The sequence below is a fragment of the Pristis pectinata genome, chromosome 17 (assembly GCF_009764475.1).
Source record: "Pristis pectinata isolate sPriPec2 chromosome 17, sPriPec2.1.pri, whole genome shotgun sequence".
Classification (NCBI taxonomy): Eukaryota; Metazoa; Chordata; class Chondrichthyes; order Rhinopristiformes; family Pristidae; genus Pristis; species Pristis pectinata.
The window spans coordinates 23229403-23247758 of record NC_067421.1 but is presented as its reverse complement, the minus strand read 5'-3'; the positions used below and the strand labels follow the sequence as shown (position 1 = coordinate 23247758).

Below are 18356 nucleotides of genomic sequence, written 5' to 3'. Positions count from 1 at the left end.
GTTTTCAGGCGGTTATCAGATGGTAAATCCTATGGTAGTGATAGTTTTGACAGTGTTTCACTGAACAAATTCTTTGCTTTAACACCTTGTAATTACTGCATGTAAAAAGAAAGAGAGTTCAGTACATTCTGGTGTAGAGCCATGTCAAAATGGTTGCTTCTGAAGATGCGTTGAGGAGGAGATGTTTCATTTAAACAGATGTTCTGCTGCAGCAGAGGGTTTGAGGTTTTGTCAAACTTGCTGCCTTTTAATCTAGAGTTTCTCATCAGAATATGTGTATGTTACTGACTTTTAAACTTGGATTTTCCCTCATTTCAGGCAATAAGGCAATTGGTGATGGCCTCAACAAGCTTGCAGAAGGAGATTGTGGAAAGTGGAAGGGTAAGCATACTTAGTGATCCAATAGAAGGAAAGACAAGTATCACATTACCCCTTCAGCTATATTAGGCTTGATCACTCTGAAATGGGTGAGTCACTGTTAAATTGACAGTGGATGTTCAACTACTTCCTGCTTTTTTTAAATTACGATCTATTGGTTCCTGCCTGCAATTTTTTAGGCAAAACTTAATATAGGCACCCAGAATGAAGGGTCTTGACCCTAAATGTCAACTGCCTGTTTCCCTCCGTAGATGCTGCCTGACCGAGTTCCTCTCTAGTATCTCGTGTGTTGTTCCAGATTCCAGCATCTACAGACTCCATTGGGCCTTCCCCACCCAGACACAGGCCCATGAGGATGAACACACGCTCCTGGCACCTGTTGCTTTGGAGAGATTAGAGTGCAAAATAATCTGAAGCTAATTCAGGAAAAATAGGCAAACTCCTCTGACAGTTTTAATATTGTATAAAGCCAGCTGCATCTGTGGACATGCATGAAAGATGTTTTGTGAATTTGGTTAATGATCAAGTAATTGTCATTTACAGGGAGCAGCATCTCCAAAAGAATTCTATGCAAAGAATTCCCGCTGGACGGAAGGCCTAATCTCTGCCTCCAAAGCTGTGGGATGGGGTGCCACACAGTTGGTGTAAGTACTAACTGGGCAGTAATTCTTTCTTGCTCTTTGTGTACAATAAAAGGGGAGTTTAGTCCCTATATTACTAGAAATGGAGAAAATACCTACCTCTAATAGTGAAGATAGTATTGCAATGGAAAATGTGTTAGGAAATAACTAGATTTAATGCAGCAAGAAACAAGTGTTGCCACAGAATAGTGACCTGATGATGATGATTTTAGACTGATGGAGAGATTTGTTCAGCCTCTCTACAACTCAGGCACCAAGCAAAACTTCTGCTCCCTGTTTTATGGCAATACTTGGAATTGCTTTTGAAGCAGATGCCTGCTCCCTGATACATAACTAGAATACATGTAGGCTGATAACTGTCTGTGTTTGTGATTATCCTCTAACCAGGCTGTAATTCTGGTTCACTTTCCTTGCCCGGTTTGTATTTCCATCAGGCTTCACAAAGTCTGGAATTGCATTTCATTCCTTCAGTCCTCTTATAAAAAGAGGTGAACTTAAGTTCTGTCATTTTGAGAAATGGTGGCTGTAAAATTCTATTGCACAAAATTTCCCATTATAGAGAAATGCAATGGTTTTTACTCAAGGTTCCTCTGAGTGAATCTAGACACATGCTTCAACTCTTTAGTCCTTTAATATTTAGTTTCTAGCCCAAAATAAGAATTTTACCTAACAACAAAAGGTCAACTCTTAAACTTGCTGTATAAAGAAATTAGTGTTTACAATGATGCACTTTGTGGCTACCTTAGTATTACCAACTACTTCGGCCACAGGCTTCCAGCATGATCAGAATTGTTTAGGGAGAAGTATTCTGTCCCTGGTACCATTGTTACATTTAAAACTATGCAGCATTAAGTGTGTGTTCACTGCTGTTAATGTTGAGGGCTACTTATTACGACAATGTACTGTAAGTGTAGGTATATCTCACCTTTCATTCAAGGAACACCCTGCTGTTCTATAACTACCCACTAGGTGGCACATGAGAATTACTGACCATCTTACCCACCATTCAGGTTATTTTCATTGATGTTAGATGCCCTGGAACCTATGGAAACACTTGTGCCCACTTTCTATAAGAGGTGGCCTTTGAAGTGTAGCTTGAAGAAATCATGCTTGTATAAGTTTAGGTCACTTTTCTTTCCCCCCTCCTCCCAAAACCCCCAAATAATTTTTAAACGCAGAGATATTGTGCTGTTGCAATAAAGCCCAAGGCTCAAGTGAGTTGAGATTGAGCTGTCAGGGAGCAAGGAACCTATGAACTTTCCTTCTGCTCAGATGATCAAAGTTGCTGCAGGGGATTGTAGAGGTGGTGATTTATACAGGGCAACATCTTGTGTGATCAGTTCTTTTGGAGGTCCAGCTCTTGGAGGAAATTCCATGATTTAATGTTTAGCTTTTCCATAGGCCCACTCTTCTCTGGGAAGAGACATCCAGGGGAAACCAGGCTATTTAATTAAGTAACTAATCTACACCCATCTAGCCCACTTCCTACCATAGAAACCATGATCAAATTCACAGAAGTATACACACTGTTCCTTCATGCCTTCCTTTGGGCTTTTGCCAAAGCTTCAATAAGCATTCTAGTCCAACCCACTGGGAACTGAGTTCATTTTTTCAGATCAGTTTTTATTCTTCTTACCTACCTATTTTTCATTGACCAGCAATAACTCTGGAAGCAGATGCTTTCCTCAAACTTCTATTTTGCTGCTTGGTTAGTGGTTTCCCTGCTGAATTAGAGCACAAAATGTTAGGAGCAGTAGACCATCTTGTCCTTGGTCAGCTCCACTGTACTCTAGGTCATGGTTGATCTACCACACCATCTCCATAGACCTCAATATCAAGAAATATTAATGAATTCTGTGACTTGACCCCTACAGCCCTCCAGGGTAGTAAATTCTAAAGACGAGTAAAGAAATTTCATCTGTGACAAATAAGCTGCCCATTTATTCTGAGACAGTGACCCCTGGTCCTAAATTGCTCATCTTAGAGAAACATCCTTCCACATCCAATCTGTGGAGCCCTTTGAATTTTGTACACTTCAGGAAGATCACCTTTCATTCTTCTAACCTCCCTACATACAAGCCTAGCCTATTCAATCACATGCTGTAAACCCACCAGTCTGCTGAATCTTCTCTGCACTCCCTCACTGGTAAGGAGACCAAAATAGCATACAATTTTGGGTGCAGCATCATCAAATCCCTGTGTGAAAGCCTATAAAAAGAAACAAAGTTATCATTTTGTAGATTAGGTACTTGATAAAACTGCAACTGGATGACAAAAAACTTCACTCTTCCAAAGCATTTAACCATCATTTCTCAGCGTAGCAGCTGATGGCCCTGCTGTGAACTTCTGGGGGTTTTATTTCATACCTTCAGTAATCAGGTCTTAGGGTAAACAGTGCTGGCCCCATGCATCAAGATGAAATGATCTAAAGGAATGCTTTTGCTTGTTTTTTGGAATCCAGAGATTCAGCTGATAAAGTCGTCCTCAAGACCGGGAAGTATGAAGAATTGATTGTTTGCTCACACGAGGTTGCAGCCAGCACAGCACAGCTTGTAGCTGCATCAAAGGTGAGGAGACTAATAACATCAGGTCTTAATTGTGCAGGAGAAAGAAAATAAGGGAAGAGGAAGCAGATGGAGAATTTAGTACAACTGAAATAGGGATATTACCAATTGTCAGGGTTTCATTTACTGGGATTAGTTTGCTAATAGAAAACAAAATAACTTGAAGGGAACATCTGAGATACAGCCACCAGTGATGGAGCAGACACAGATAGTGACTATGCATCCTACAGAGGTTGATTTCACATTGTTTACAATTCTTCCATTGAGCCCTCTAACCCAGCACATGCCTTTCACTCTCCTGACAATACAACTGCTTCATTCCTGCACCCAGTCCATTGTTGATGGGGCCTCTTTTGCCACCTGCCTCTCCAAACTGTTGCTGCACCCTAATCTCTACCTTTCCCATTTCTCATCTATTATTTTAAAATAGATAAGAGGCAGGCAACATCAATGCAATTTACCTGCTCAAATCACAAACTTGTCCTCCATTGTTGATGTAATTTAGGTGAAAGCAGACCGGAGCAGCAGAAACCTGTCCCGACTGCAACAAGCCTCCAGGCACGTGAATGAAATGGCTGCCAATGTAGTGGCATCAACAAAATCAGGACAGGAACAGATTGAAGATAAAGGTAAACAGACCCCACTAAGTTAATTGGGTTTTACCAGCAGTTTGATATTTGACATTGTGTTCATTTATATTGGGGCATTGACATTACTGTTTAAATATCTTTTCCAGATACTATGGATTTTTCTGGAATGTCAAGGATTAAACTTAAAAAGCAGGAGATTGAAACACAGGTAAGTTACTACTTTTAGTCAGTCACCAGCTACAGCAACTTAGTCATGTTATGCCATTTGAGGGACAGCACTAATGGAATATTGAATTTGTCATTGTTACAGTAAACTCACTTGTGCTCGATTCTAAGGGGCTCCCTACCTAGATAAGAATATGCATGTGCTATAGTGCAACACAGTCACCAGCTTGCTCCCAAGGATGGAGCAGATTTCCAAGGAGAGACAAATAGTCTAATACAAGTTAAGAGGTGATCTCATTGAAATGTATGAAATTCTTACAAGGTAGATGTGGGATGATGATTCTCATGGCTTGAATGCCTGAAAGTAGGAGTCACAAGATCACAAGACAAGGGAGCAGAAGCAGGCCATTCGGCCCATCGAGTCTGCTCCAAGGAAAAGGGAAAAAGAAATGGGGTGGGGAAAAAAAACTATTCTAATCCCATTTTCCAGCCTTATCCCCATATCCCTTGATACCCTGACTATTTAGATATCTGTCTATCTCCTCCTTGAACACCCCCACTGATCTGGCCTCCACTGCTGTGCGTGGCAAGGAGTTCCACAATTTCACCACCCTCTGGGTAAAGAAATTTCTCCTCATCTGTCTTGAAACTGTACCCTCTGGTACTGGACTCGCCCACCAAGGGAAACAGCCTAGCCACATCTACTCTATCCTTACCTGTCAACATTTTAAATGTCGCTACGAGGTCCCCTCTCATTCTTCTGTACTCCAGTGAGTACAGTCCAAGAGCCGACAAACGCTCATCATATATAAGCCCTTTCATTCCCGGAATCATTCTCGTAAATCTCCTCTGAACCCTCTCCAACGTCAGCACATCCTTCCTAAGATGTGGGGCCCAAAACTGCACACAGTATTCCAAATGAGGCCTCACTAGTGCCCCGTAGAGCCTCATCAACACTTCCTTACTTTTATACACTATACCTCTCGAGATGAATGCCAACATAGCATTCGCTTTCTTAACCACCGATCCAACCTGGTGGTTAACTTTTAAGGTATCTTGTACGAGTACCCCCAAGTCCCTTTGTACTACCGTACTATCAATCTTCTCTCCTTCTAGATAATAATCTACCCGCTTATTTCTGCTTCCAAAGTGTACAACTGCACATTTCTCAACATTGAATCTCATCTGCCATTTCCTTGCCCATTCTCCTAAACTGTCTAGGTCCCTCTGCATCCTTTCTATTTCCTCTATGCTCCCTACTCCTCCACTTATCTTGGTGTCATCCGCAAACTTAGCCACACAACCATTTATTCCATCATCCAAATCATTGATGTACAAGGTAAAAAGGAGCGGCCCCAACACCGAGCCCTGCGGCACACCACTAGTAACCGGTAACCAACCAGAACGAGATCCTTTTATTTCCACCCTTTGCTTCCTGCCAACCAGCCAATGCTCCACACATTTTGCTACCCTACCCATAATTCCATGACCTCTCATCTTATTAATCAGTCTCTTGTGAGGCACCTTATCGAAGGCCTTTTGAAAGTCAAAATACACAACGTCTACCGCCTCTCCCTTATCCACCCTACCTGTGATTTCTTCAAAAAACTCCAATAGGTTGGTCAGACAGGACCTCCCCTTCACAAAACCATGTTGACTAGGTCCAACCTTGCCTTGCGCCTCTAGGTATTCGGTAACCTCCTCCTTGAGGATAGATTCCAATAATTTTCCCACCACTGACGTCAGACTAATAGGTCTGTAATTGCCTTTGTGCTGCCTCCCACCTTTCTTATACAACGGAACTACATTCGCTACCCTCCAGTCCTCCGGAACCATGCCAGAATCTATTGATTCCTGAAAAATAATCGCCAATGCCTCCGCTATCTCTACAGCCACCTCCTTCAGAACCCGGGGATGCACCTCATCTGGTCCGGGAGACTTATCAGTCTTAAGCCCCTTTAGTTTTCCTAGCACCTTCTCCCTATTAATCTCAACTGAACTCAGTTCCAATTCATGAGACTCCTGACTAACGGGCACATTGCTTATGTCCTCCACGGTGAAGACCGATGCAAAATATTCATTCAATTCCCTTGCCATCTCACTATCGTCCATTATAATACCTCCTGCACCATTATCAATTGGTCCTATGTCAACCCGTGTCTCTTTTATTCCTTATGTATTTAAAAAAACTCTTAGAATCCTTCCGAATGTTGTCTACCAGCTTCCTTTCGTAACTCATCTTTGCTTTCCTAATGACCTTCTTAGTTTCTCTCTGCAGATTTTTAAAAACTTTCCAATCTTCTGTTTTCCCACTAATTTTTGCTACTTTGTACGCCGCCCCTTTTGCTTTTATTTTATCCTTCACCTCCCTCGTTATCCACATCTGTGCCTTTTTTCCATTCAAAACCTTTTTTCTTGGAATATATCTGTCCTGCATTGTCCTTATTTCCTGTAGAAATTTCTTCCATTTCTCCTCTGCTGTCCCTCCAGCTAACTTACTCCTCCAATCAATTTGGGCCAACTCTTCTCTCATACCTTTGTAATTTCCCTTATTCCACTGAAATATCGATACACCAGTTATCAGCTTCTCCTTCTCAAACTTGAAACTAAACTCAATCATATTGTGATCACTTGTTCCCAGTGGTTCCTTTACCTTTAGTTCCCTAATCACCTCGGGTTCACTACACAGAACCCAATCCAAAACAGCCGATCCCCTGGTGGGCTCCTCAATAAGTTGCTCCAGAAAAACATCCCTTAGACATTCCACAAACTGACTCTCCTGAGTACTACCGCCTTGCTGGATTTCCCAGTCCACCTTCATGTTAAAATCCCCCATAATTATCTTCACATTGTCACTCTGGCACGCTTTTTCTATCTCAATCTGCAACTTATGGTCCACTTCCTGACTGCTGTTCAGGGGCCTATATATGACTGCTACTATTGTCCTTTTACCCTTGCTATTTCTTAGCTCCACCCATAAGGATTCCACCTCCTCTGACCCAATGTCCTTCCTTTCTATTGATTTTATATCGCTACTAACCATCATGGCCACACCTCCCCCTCTGCCTACCCGCCTATCCTTCCTATACACTGTATACCCCTTGACATTCAGTTCCCAATCACATCCATCATGAAGCCATGACTCAGTGATTGCAACGATGTCATATTTATTAACCTGTAGTTGTGCCACTAGGCCATCTACTTTATTCCTGATGCTACATGCATTTAAATATAGTACGTTTAGACTGGTATCTGCTATTGATTTTATTGTACTTCTGTTGTTCAGCAGATTATCCTGACTTTCTACCTGTCCATCCTTCTTACTATCTTCGCTACCTACTATCTTAGACATGTTCGTGTAGACCTCATCCCCTATCCAAACATTCAGTATCCTAACATCCTCATCCCCGATCCTAACATCCTGATTTGTTGTACTTCTATTATTCAGTAAATTATCCTGACTTATCACCTGCCTGTCATTCTTGCCATCCTCAATGGATTCGTTTCTATACACTTTCTCCCTCACCTTAGCATCTTGTAACCTAGCATCCTGGTTACCATCCCCCTACCAGATCAGTTTAAACCCTCCCCTACAACTAAACATTCCCGCCAGGATATTGGACCCTTTGGAGTTTAGGTGCAACCCATCCTTAGCAAATAGGTCTTGCCTCCCCCAAAAAAGGTCCCAGGTATCCAAGAATCTGAAGCCCTGCCCCTTGCACCAGTCACTCAGCCACGCATTTAACTGCCAGAGCTTTCTATTCTTCCTGTCATTGACACGCGGCATGGGTAGTAGTCCTGAGATTACTACCCTTGAGGTCCTACTTTTCAACCTTCTCCCTAATGCCTTGTATTCCTCCTTCAGGACCTCTTCTCTTTTTCTACCTACATCATTGGTACCTACATGTACCAAGATTTCTGGCTGCTCACCCTCCCCTCTCAGAATATTCTCGACACGGTCTGTGATATCCCGTACCCTGGCACCAGGGAGGCAACACACCATCCGAGACTCATTATCGCTATCGCAGAATCTGCTATCCGTACCCCTTACTATCGAATCCCCAGTAACCACTGCATGTCTCTTCCTCTGCTGGACCACAGTACCAGACACGGTGCCAAGGTCCTGGCTGCTGAGGTCTTCCTCTATGAAGTCATCCTCTGCAACCGAATTTAAAATGAGATATCGGTTTTTGAGGGGGACCGCCACTGAGGTGCTGTCTACATATTCTTTATAACTCCTGTCTATCTCCTGCTCACTCTCCCTAACCAACCGAAGGTCATCCAGCTGCTGCTCCAGACTCTCAATCCGTTCCTTGAGGAGCCGCATCTCGGTGCACTTTGCGCAGATGTAGTTATCAGGGAGTCTGGTCGTCTCCCAGGGGCCCCACATCTGACACTCCAAACACAACACTAATCCCAGATGCATACTGCTGAATATCACTGAGCTCAACAACTAAACTAATAACTTACCCCCTCTCTATAATCTCGCCTCTTTCCCGCTCTCGCCGAAGCCCGTTGAGCCAAAGCCGAACCCACTCTACTCCCTCTCACTCAGCTGCCCGCTCCGACGCTGCCCGCTAGATATGCTCGTCTGCTTTTTAAATCGCCCGCGCGCTTCCGGGTGACGTCACGCGCCTGCGCAGTCACTCGCCGCTGTCCCGAACGCTAGAAAGAGAAAAAAAACCTCGCTCATTATTTTCCGGCACTCTCCGCTCTCTCGTCGCTGGAAAGAAAACTGAAGGCGAACCTCCGACTTTTAAATCGCCCGCACGCTTCCGGGTGACGTCACGCGCCTGCGCAGTCACTCGCCACTGTCCCCAACGCTAGAAAGAGAAAAAAAAAACCTCGCTCGTTATTTTCCGGCACTCTCCGCTCTCGTCGCTGGAAAAGTCAGTCTTAAGGTATACACACAGTGGTGAATCTATGAAACCTTCTACTCAAGAGAACTGTGGAGGCTCAATCCCTTTGTTACATTACATATTACCCAAAAATTTAAGGGCAGCAAGAGCTATGGGGTTGGTGATGGAGTAGGGAGCCAGATGGCCTACCTTTATTTCTTGTATACCAACTGCTTTGTTTAGGTGAAAGTACTGGAGTTGGAAAATAAACTGGAGCAGGAGCGAATGAAGCTTGGTGATCTCAGGAAGAAACATTACGAGCTGGGAGGACCACATGAAATATTAGAGGATGAGAAGCTACCTTCAAAACCTGAAATTTCAAAGAAGCCACCACTTTCTCAAAAGCCAACCATCCCACCCAAAAAAGATCCTCAGGCAAGTCTGATCTCAAGTCCAACTTTTACTGCTACTGTTAATTGATAAAATGAGTGACCACTAGAGTCCAAGGATCTAGACCGAGAATTAAGTTGTTAATTTGGCATCTTTACAATGTACATGAGTCTGGTAAGACTTTGTTCCAAAGTCTTTCAAATTTAGTTTTTTTTTAAAACACTACAACCTCACAGTATTTAAACCGTAAGTTGGGTTACTTCTGACTATAACTATTCAATGTTTTGCAGTTAAATGCATCCGAACTGGCCTACATTTCTCATTTACGGAACTCCCAATAAACGAGGTGGCTACAGTATATTGGAACAGGGAACAAGGCGCCCTGCATTCTTTACAGTTCAAGCCCATTGGATGGCAGTGTTACATTCCATAAACTTGCTCATTTTACCATATTGTTTTGTTGTGTCCCCTACAAATTGAAATAATGAAAAGCAAATTATAGGAGCTAATTTCACATAAATATGCATGTTTTCAAATTGGTCATGCAGGATGAAATGGAAGATTACTGGTTGAAATAACCATCCATTTTAACCTTTAAAATCAGTCCTTCAAGAAATCAGACCTACTGTTTTTTGATAGAAAGATTGTTAGGTGCACTGTACATTTGCTACTGGGCCAGAATATTTGTGTAGTTGCTGGAAAGCACCAGCAACCTAAAGATTAAGTAGCTTCAAAAGCTTTGTACATACTTTTAACTTGATTAATTTCTAAGAAATCTAAATCTAAGGTATTTTGTATGTATGTGGAAATTTTAATAGCTGGTGTATTTATTAGCAATAGAAAATTTGCCCTATGAACAGTTATCTTCAGCTGTATTTTGAGAACTTATGAATTTTAATGTAAAATTTGAAATAAACTGAGTAAATGTATCTTTTTTGTAAATCAGATGTAACCAAAGATTCAAAAGTCAAGGAGATCTTGTCTCCATAAGAATGTATTGCTGCTCCATACAATTAAATTTAAGACTGGTCTCAGTTTTTAGCTTTAAACTCAAGTATGAAAACTTAAGCCCTCCCTCCTGCCAGTGAAATAATTTTAAGTATTAGGTCAATTTTCAGAGTGGGTCAAAAACAATCCTAACTCTCCAGTTCTCTCCCTCCATGCAATTGGAAGATGAGCCATAGAACTATATATTTGCACTCAATGCACATGACCTAGAAATAAACAATGGAGGCAGCATTCCAATATTTGACTCCTTTTACTCAAGTTGCACTGTATGATGCAAAGACTTGGGTGGACAGAAAAATAATGGTAAAAACCAAAGCACTATTCAAATGAAATTGTTCCCCTTCCAGTTTCTGAAGGGTTGTAGAACCTGTTCACTGATTTTTCCTTTAAGAAGGCTTCCCCTGTACTATATTTGATAGGACTCTCAGCCATTTCCTGCACTTTTTTTCTCCCTAGAGCACAGATAGGGTTCCCTTATCTTTACTTTTCACCAGTTCTCTTCCCTTCTCCACTGTTCTCATATCCCACTATTTACACCAGCATCAGACAAATCTGCTACAATAAAGCTATTGCCCATTTAGAGAGAGTCTCCGCCCATCAGATTTGTTCTCTCCATCACTCCCCCTTAAAAAGATACCTTTTAAGTTTATCTAGTTCTGATGTTATGGAACTGAAATGTTACCTGTTTCTCCACTGATGCTGGCCAAGCAGAGGGGTTCCAGCATTGTTTTTCACACTAATATTCATGAGGCCTCATCTATATTGGCTCTTGTTATCCAACTAATTTTCAAATCCATCCATCCATGCTCATACTTCTCATCTGAAGAAAGCACACCACCCACCCACATAATGCAAGCATCCCAAATTCTGGCTTCTTGAATATCTGTCAATAGAAAAGGGAGAAAAGGCAGTCATGCCAAGGACCAAGGATCTGGTTCCTACCTCTACCCATCAACTTGAAACCTACTGTTAACTACTTTTGGTCTTCTATCACAAGTTGAGGGGCCTGGCTGTCAAATTTTGTTTGACAGCCTTCTTGTGAAGTACTTAAGTGAGCCCTAGCTCACTTTCCCTTAGTCCTCTGCAATAGATTGTGTTATGTCTTTTGAGGAAAGGTTGAGAGGAAAACAAAAGATTGTACAGCCCTGTTAATCATGAAGGAGTCACTGCCCAATGGCAAAATACAAGTTTGAAACCAGATTCACATAACCATGTGAAATACATATTCTTTACTTAAATGTATACTGCATTCAAATCCTAATCAAATAATAACCAGTTTCAGAAAATAGAGGAATTTCCAAACCTAGATGCTCGTTTCTCTGACTAGTACTTTAACCTGGAGCTTAAAAATATCTTGTCCTGCTCCTTTGTATGATCATGGTTTAGGAAAGCTGTTGGCAGTCATCTAGCCAAAAAAAACAGCAAGAGTAGTTTTTCCAATACAAAACAAAATTTTGCTAAATCCTATCTCACCATCTTTCCTTTATGCACAAAGTCAAGCATGATCCTGTTCTTGCATGCACTTACAGCACAGATTACTAAACAATTATCAGAATAAAAAATGACTATTTTCTAGCCTTGAACTACTAGAGCCAATAGCAACTCCTAAACCCACCCAAGTAAAGATCTGTTAACAAGGAGTCTTCCAGGATCTGTACATAATCTATATTCAATCAGCTTGGATTATTGAGTATGACTTTCCAGTGAAGTTAGGCCAAAAAAATTGAAACCATTCTATTATTAGCAATGTTATGAATGAATGCCTTTTCTGATGCAAGGACACTTTCACTCGTGATATTCCTTGCAAACAGTGTATAATAAATTTCATGTACAAACTCATGAAAAACAGGTTCATAATGGATATCGTCAACTGTTGTGCAAATGGCTTCACAATATTCAAAGCTACACTTTCTCTTTGTAACACAATGTAATAAAACAGCAAATAACAGCATTACAAATGCAATAATTTAAAACCCATTAGCCATAAGAGAATAGGAAAAGTGAGTAATACTTGTATCCAATTTGGTGCTGTCCAATGTTCAAATCAAAGTCAGTGAGCTTGCCATCTCTGCCAAGTAGAAAGAATTATAATTGGCCTGACTGCCCTTACCACTGCTGGGTGAAGACCTGATCAATTGCATTCACACATTTCCAACAGGGATTACAAGAAAGATCAACAGGATTAAGGCTTTTTCCATTTGTATGCACAACTCAACTGCAACAGCAACACTTAAGAGTGGAAATGGGTAATGAGCTGCATAAACCACAAGTTAAGTGCTGCCACCTTCTCCTGGTTCTATTCAGGAGGCAATCCAGTTAGCTCCCCTCATATTCAACCATTCTTTGCCTCAATGTTGAAGATTCTGGAGCACCAGGTTTATCTCAATGATATGAATCTCAAATGGAGTATTAGCATTCAAACATATGAAATTTATTCTTTTCCTCTTTGGAATATCAACCACTAAAGTAGCTCAATAGCATGGATTATGGAAACTATATTCTTAGTTTTCTCCCATTTAACTTCTGCCTGTCACTCTCTCCTACATATTTTTTCTTGCACTGCTTCTATATTGATGCTTATACATCATTGTCCAATCACCAGTTTTCTCACCTCATATCCTTGCTCCAATTTTGGCCACTGAACTTCTGATAGATAAAATCAACCCAAAAAGAGCATTTTAAAGATCTCCACCTCAGTACATTCAGTGATAAAATCAAACAGTCACCGTCCAAAGCCCAAACTGATCAAATCACATTGTTACATTATTGGTAGTGTAAAAATAAAACTTATTGAAATCAAACCAGCAGTGTTGGTGGGAGGTTGTTGGTACTGGTTGGGAAGTGATGCAGAGCACACAAATGTTAAAATATACATATGAAATATAAACCAAAGTTACAATTTGTCTACAGTTTTCATTAAACTTAACAGACAAGATATCCCTTACAAATTTTAGCTCATTGCAATTAAAATACTGATGCCTCTTGCTATGAGCAATTTCACACCACCCAAGTTGCAAGTCGTAGCCTTTTTGTGACCCAATGTGATTGATCACTTGTGTCAACCACACCACAATAGTTAAGAGAATTTCAACATCCTATTTATAACTATGATCAAGCGAAGAAAAATAATCCAAGTGTTTTAGATTCTAAAGACATCAATACCCCTTTGCACAGAAGCAGCACATGCAAAGTTCTTTGAAATTTTTCATTTAAAACAAAAATCTGCAGTGACTTTATAATCAATGTATACAACTTAAAATAATTGGGTTTTATAATAGCAAAAGCCTTCAAATAATAGTTGGCATTAACTTTTACATAAAAAGATGGGCAAATATATTCAATGAATGGAGTGGATTTATTAGTATTACTGCTACATTCTACCTAGGGACTTGTGTAACTACCCCATAAGTACCTTGAAATCAGAATAGTTACTTCTACACTTCACTGCACAATTGTGAAGGTTTTGAAAGGAAACAGTCTAGGATCTCCTAATTTTCAATAAAGACTTCTCTTTAAAATTCAATTCCCATAAATACTAGTATGTTCCAAGCTTACTGGGAAGACTTTGCCTAAAGATGGTAAAAGTCTAATGGTTAACAAATGTTTTGACTATGCAAGGACTAAACAGTTAGTAGCAGATGAACGTTAAATAAAGATGGAAATCAATAGAATTTTTTTAATATATACAAGCACACACACAGTTACTTAATACACAGAGTTCTCAGAGTTATTGGTCAGAATTAACAAAGTTTCACTGAGAATGGAAATGTGTTATTTGTAACTAAATTCCCTTTTCCATACTTGACACCATTTTTACAAATATAGAATGGATTAAAAAAAGTCTCAATTATGATCAAGGTAGAATTTAAGAGTTTATCTTCCAAAGAAAATGCAAGAACCAGGTGACATTCAACTTTTACTACAGGAGAACTACTCAAATGCAACTTTAGTTACTTGAATCTAGCAAATCAAATTCTGATTCACACAGTAATTAGAGACAATCTTTCACAAAGCAAAATTGAAAGCAAAGGCATGGGAAAATGGATATTGTACAATACATTTTATTAATAGAACATGATTAAAATATTCTGAGGTAACTTTTTTAGCTCACCACTACATTAGTAACAGCAGTCATGAACTATAAGACGGTACAAATGTACTATCAAACATTTTAGTTAAAACATCTGAAATTGGAGTGTAGGATTTTTCCCTGTGGTAGGCACAGTTAGTTATTATAAAAGTTATGTTTAGTTACCGATGAATGAGGAGCTGTAGTAGACAATCTTGGGACCCTTTCAAGGCAACTTAATTTAACAAAGTTATCCTATAAAAAGTGTACTCAAAAGCAAACCCAACTATAGTGTTTGAAGTGTTGCTACATCACTTTACCAAAGTCATGAATGAGGCAAAAAACATGTAATTTTGTGTAATTTCAGGAAACCAGTTAAGAGAAAGTTTTAGTTTCAGTCATTTGCAGTAGTGCATAAGTTATATTGCCACCAACTAATTTGCTTAATTTTTAGTTATTTTTGATTAAATAAATCAAATATTTTGATTAGCTGCAACACTCCATCACCCTTGAACAAAAACATGAAAACTTATGGTGCTACCCTCTAGAACACCACAAGTAACACTTCCAATTGTCCCTCAATGAATATTGCTAAGGCACATAACATACAGCCACAGATGACACTTCGAGTTTGCAAATAAATAAAGTAGTCCATCTGTTTAGAGCCCTAAATAGAACTGTTTCAGTATGCAGATACAAAGGATAGAAATATATAACACAGCTTACCAATTTAAAATAATCAGTATTTTTTCCCTAATACACATTGGAAAAATTATCCAACACTTCATTTCTAAAACTGTTGACATTCACAATTTTAAATTATGTTTCATTGTACCTATTAACCAAACAAAATCCAGTTTGTTTTGAAAATGGCCCTAAGGTGTAATTGTAGCATACTATTTTTCCCTCCCAACAAATGTAGAGCAGGTTTGCAACTCAACAGTAACATTTAAGAAATCCTCAATTTATAAACATACAAATTTTTTTGCTATAATATTGTTGACTCGTGGGTACAAATCTTCAATTTGTGAAACATTGTTATAATGAAAAGTCTGCCACTCTCCCCACACAGGAAGACACTGTACTGAAATACTTAAAATGCATTTCACACAGCTTTTTCCATTTATGAAATGTCACTTAATGTTTTCCAAGAACACATCCCTGTTGCAAAACCAGGAATTATTGTATTGTCTCCTAGGGTAGGGTGCATCAAAAACAGCTAATGAATAACTACCTATTTTGACAAAACCTTAAGACTACTTTTCTACCAGAAGCATTAAAGCTAAAAATCAAATGTCAAAATAAGTTTATTTTTAGTCATAAGAACTATTTAGTTTTAAGTGGGATGTACAAGACAAACATTCAAAGCTAGTCTTAGAACTTAATGAGAGATAATCAGGATTCAATAAATCTATAATGTTATTGTTGGAATAAATGAAACAATGAAATCACTTCCTTCAAAGCAGGACAAAAATGTATTAAGATTATGAAAAGTATACCCAATCACATAGGCACAAACCTCAGAGCCCTGAAACTCCAGATCAAGTTGCCCTTCTATAAAAGCTATATTTATACACAATCTATGCCTATGGTCAATCACAGTTTTTTGTTTTAAAGAGGGGAAAACATACCTTTCTTTTATAAAAAAGAAGAAAGTTCTAGCTGAAACAGTAAATACATGTCTAGAAATGGTATGCTAATTGACTGTTAGTAAATTATAATCAGTTTCTTGCATCAGCATTGGTATTTTTGTGGCAGTTGCTGCTAAAGAATTTCTAAACGTCCCTGCAAAAAGTGCAATGGATTCCAGAAGGAAAAGATTCAGAAGTTAGAAAAAAAGGCCCCATTATGTTTTGTCTTCCATCCAAAATGCTTCACAAAATAGAACTTTGTGGCTGCATGTAATTTAAGAAATTCTCAATGAAGTGTTATATAGGAGCAAGGTTCTGATCTGCAGTCTACCAACAAACCCTTATTCTCCCTCAAAGAAGTGCAGATCCTGTACACAAACATTGAATGCTGCAGAAATATCTATGCACATAAGAATGCACTGGACCCATTTTGCAGGATTACTGGAAAATAAAGCCTGGTTGAGGAGGATGTTGTCCAGCTTTCTGAGTGGCAGGTAGAGGACAAGGTGGCCTGTATTGTAGTGGAGATGTGAAAGTTGGAGCAACATTCCCTGATCTTGGTGGGATGGGAGGGTAAAGAACAGGGTAAGGTACTGCTCCTAGGGCTGCACTTGTAAAAGGAGTGGGGGAGGCTCCAACTTGAGGAGGTGGTAGTGGTGGAACCCTCCGAGGCACAACTGTGGGAGTGTTAGATTCTGCAGAGTTGGAATTCCAGGTTGTTTCTGCTGGCTCAGGTTGCTTTTGTGGCTGGGGTAACCGTGTTCGGATTAACTTTGGTCCTTTTATGACCATTTCCTGCAGCTTCTCAATTTTTACACGCCGTTGATGTGCCAGTTTTCGTTTTGTTGGATACTGCTCAATAAACACATCCAAGGGTACTTCACCATCTAGAAAGTCTTGAGCCATGATCTAAAAAAAATTGAGATTAAAGTAATCAATTGTTTGATCAATAATACAAAAATACTACAGATGCTGTGAAATCCAAAATATCATACTGCTGGAAATACAGACAGCATCTACCAACAGAAGCAGGGATAATGACTTTCATTGGAATTGGAAAAATGTTAGAAGAGTAATACATTTTCTAACTAAGGTGCTGATGGGGTGGGGGTGGGGGTGGGGGGGGAGAAGAGGAATAAAGAAGGTCAGGAATGGATAGGGTAGATGTGATTAAGTGACAATGATATTGCACAGCAAAAAAATAGACAAGATGGGTTGGATCAAAAGGTATAAATAGGAATAGCAGAATGGTGATCTATTGCTGAATTCAAATCTTAAGTTTGGAAACTATATTGTGGAGATTTGAAAGTTGTGTTCTTGAGTTTAAGCAGAACTTAATGGGAAAAGAGGAGGCAGAGGACAGAAGTCAGAGTGGAACAGAACCACAGTAACACAGACTAAATGAAGATGTTACAAAAACGATTACCCAGTTAGTGTTTGATCCCCCAATAGGGCACTATACAATAAGCAAATACAGCATACTAAATTGAAATTAGAACAAGTAACTTACTTTTCAGCTGAAGGTTGCATTTGGGGCTATAATAAGAGGGTGACTAAAGTGAGGGTAGGACCAATCAGGGATAAAAGAAGAAACATGTGCCTGGAGTCGGAAGAGGTAGGGGAGGTCCTTAATGAATACTTTGCTTCAGTCTTCACCAGAGAGAGACATTTATGTTTGTGAGGATGGCATACGACAGGCTGATATGCTAGGGCATGTTGACATGAGGAAAGAGGATGTGCTGGAACTTTTGAAGAACATTATGATAGATAAGTCATCGGGGCCAGATGGGATATATCCAAAGTTATTATGGGAAGCAAGGGAAGAGATTGCTGTTCCCTTGGCGATGTTCTTTGCATCCACACTGGCCACAGGAGTAGGGGCAGATGATTGGAGGGTGGCAAATGTTGTTCCTTTGTTTAAGAAAGGAGTAGGGATAACCCTGGGAATTACAGACCAGTGAGTCTAATTTCAGTGGTGGGCAAATTACTGGAGAAGATTCTTAGAGACAGGATTTATGGGCATTTAGAGGAGCATAGGCTGATTAGGGACAGTCAACATGTCGTGCCTCACGAGCCTGATTG

General features: G+C 39.9%; 2 protein-coding genes across 2 annotated transcripts in view; one reads left to right on the top strand and one right to left on the bottom strand.

Annotated features, from left to right (window-relative positions):
• Window positions 1–10495, top strand: part of hip1rb (huntingtin interacting protein 1 related b) — a 113834-nt gene extending 103339 nt beyond the window's left edge. Inside the window, exons 26-32 of the mRNA XM_052032134.1 lie at window positions 319–381; window positions 922–1022; window positions 3481–3586; window positions 4089–4212; window positions 4320–4381; window positions 9420–9611; window positions 9857–10495. Coding sequence (XP_051888094.1) covers window positions 319–381; window positions 922–1022; window positions 3481–3586; window positions 4089–4212; window positions 4320–4381; window positions 9420–9611; window positions 9857–9907 — 699 coding nt within the window. The 3' untranslated portion in view covers window positions 9908–10495. The remainder of the gene's footprint in view (window positions 1–318; window positions 382–921; window positions 1023–3480; window positions 3587–4088; window positions 4213–4319; window positions 4382–9419; window positions 9612–9856) is intronic.
• Window positions 10496–14236: 3741 nt separating this feature from the next.
• vps37ba (VPS37B subunit of ESCRT-I a) overlaps window positions 14237–18356 on the bottom strand; it is a 33725-nt gene continuing 29605 nt past the window's right edge. Inside the window, exon 4 of the mRNA XM_052032006.1 lies at window positions 14237–17183. Within this exon, the coding sequence (XP_051887966.1) occupies window positions 16713–17183 (471 nt within the window). The 3' untranslated portion in view covers window positions 14237–16712. The remainder of the gene's footprint in view (window positions 17184–18356) is intronic.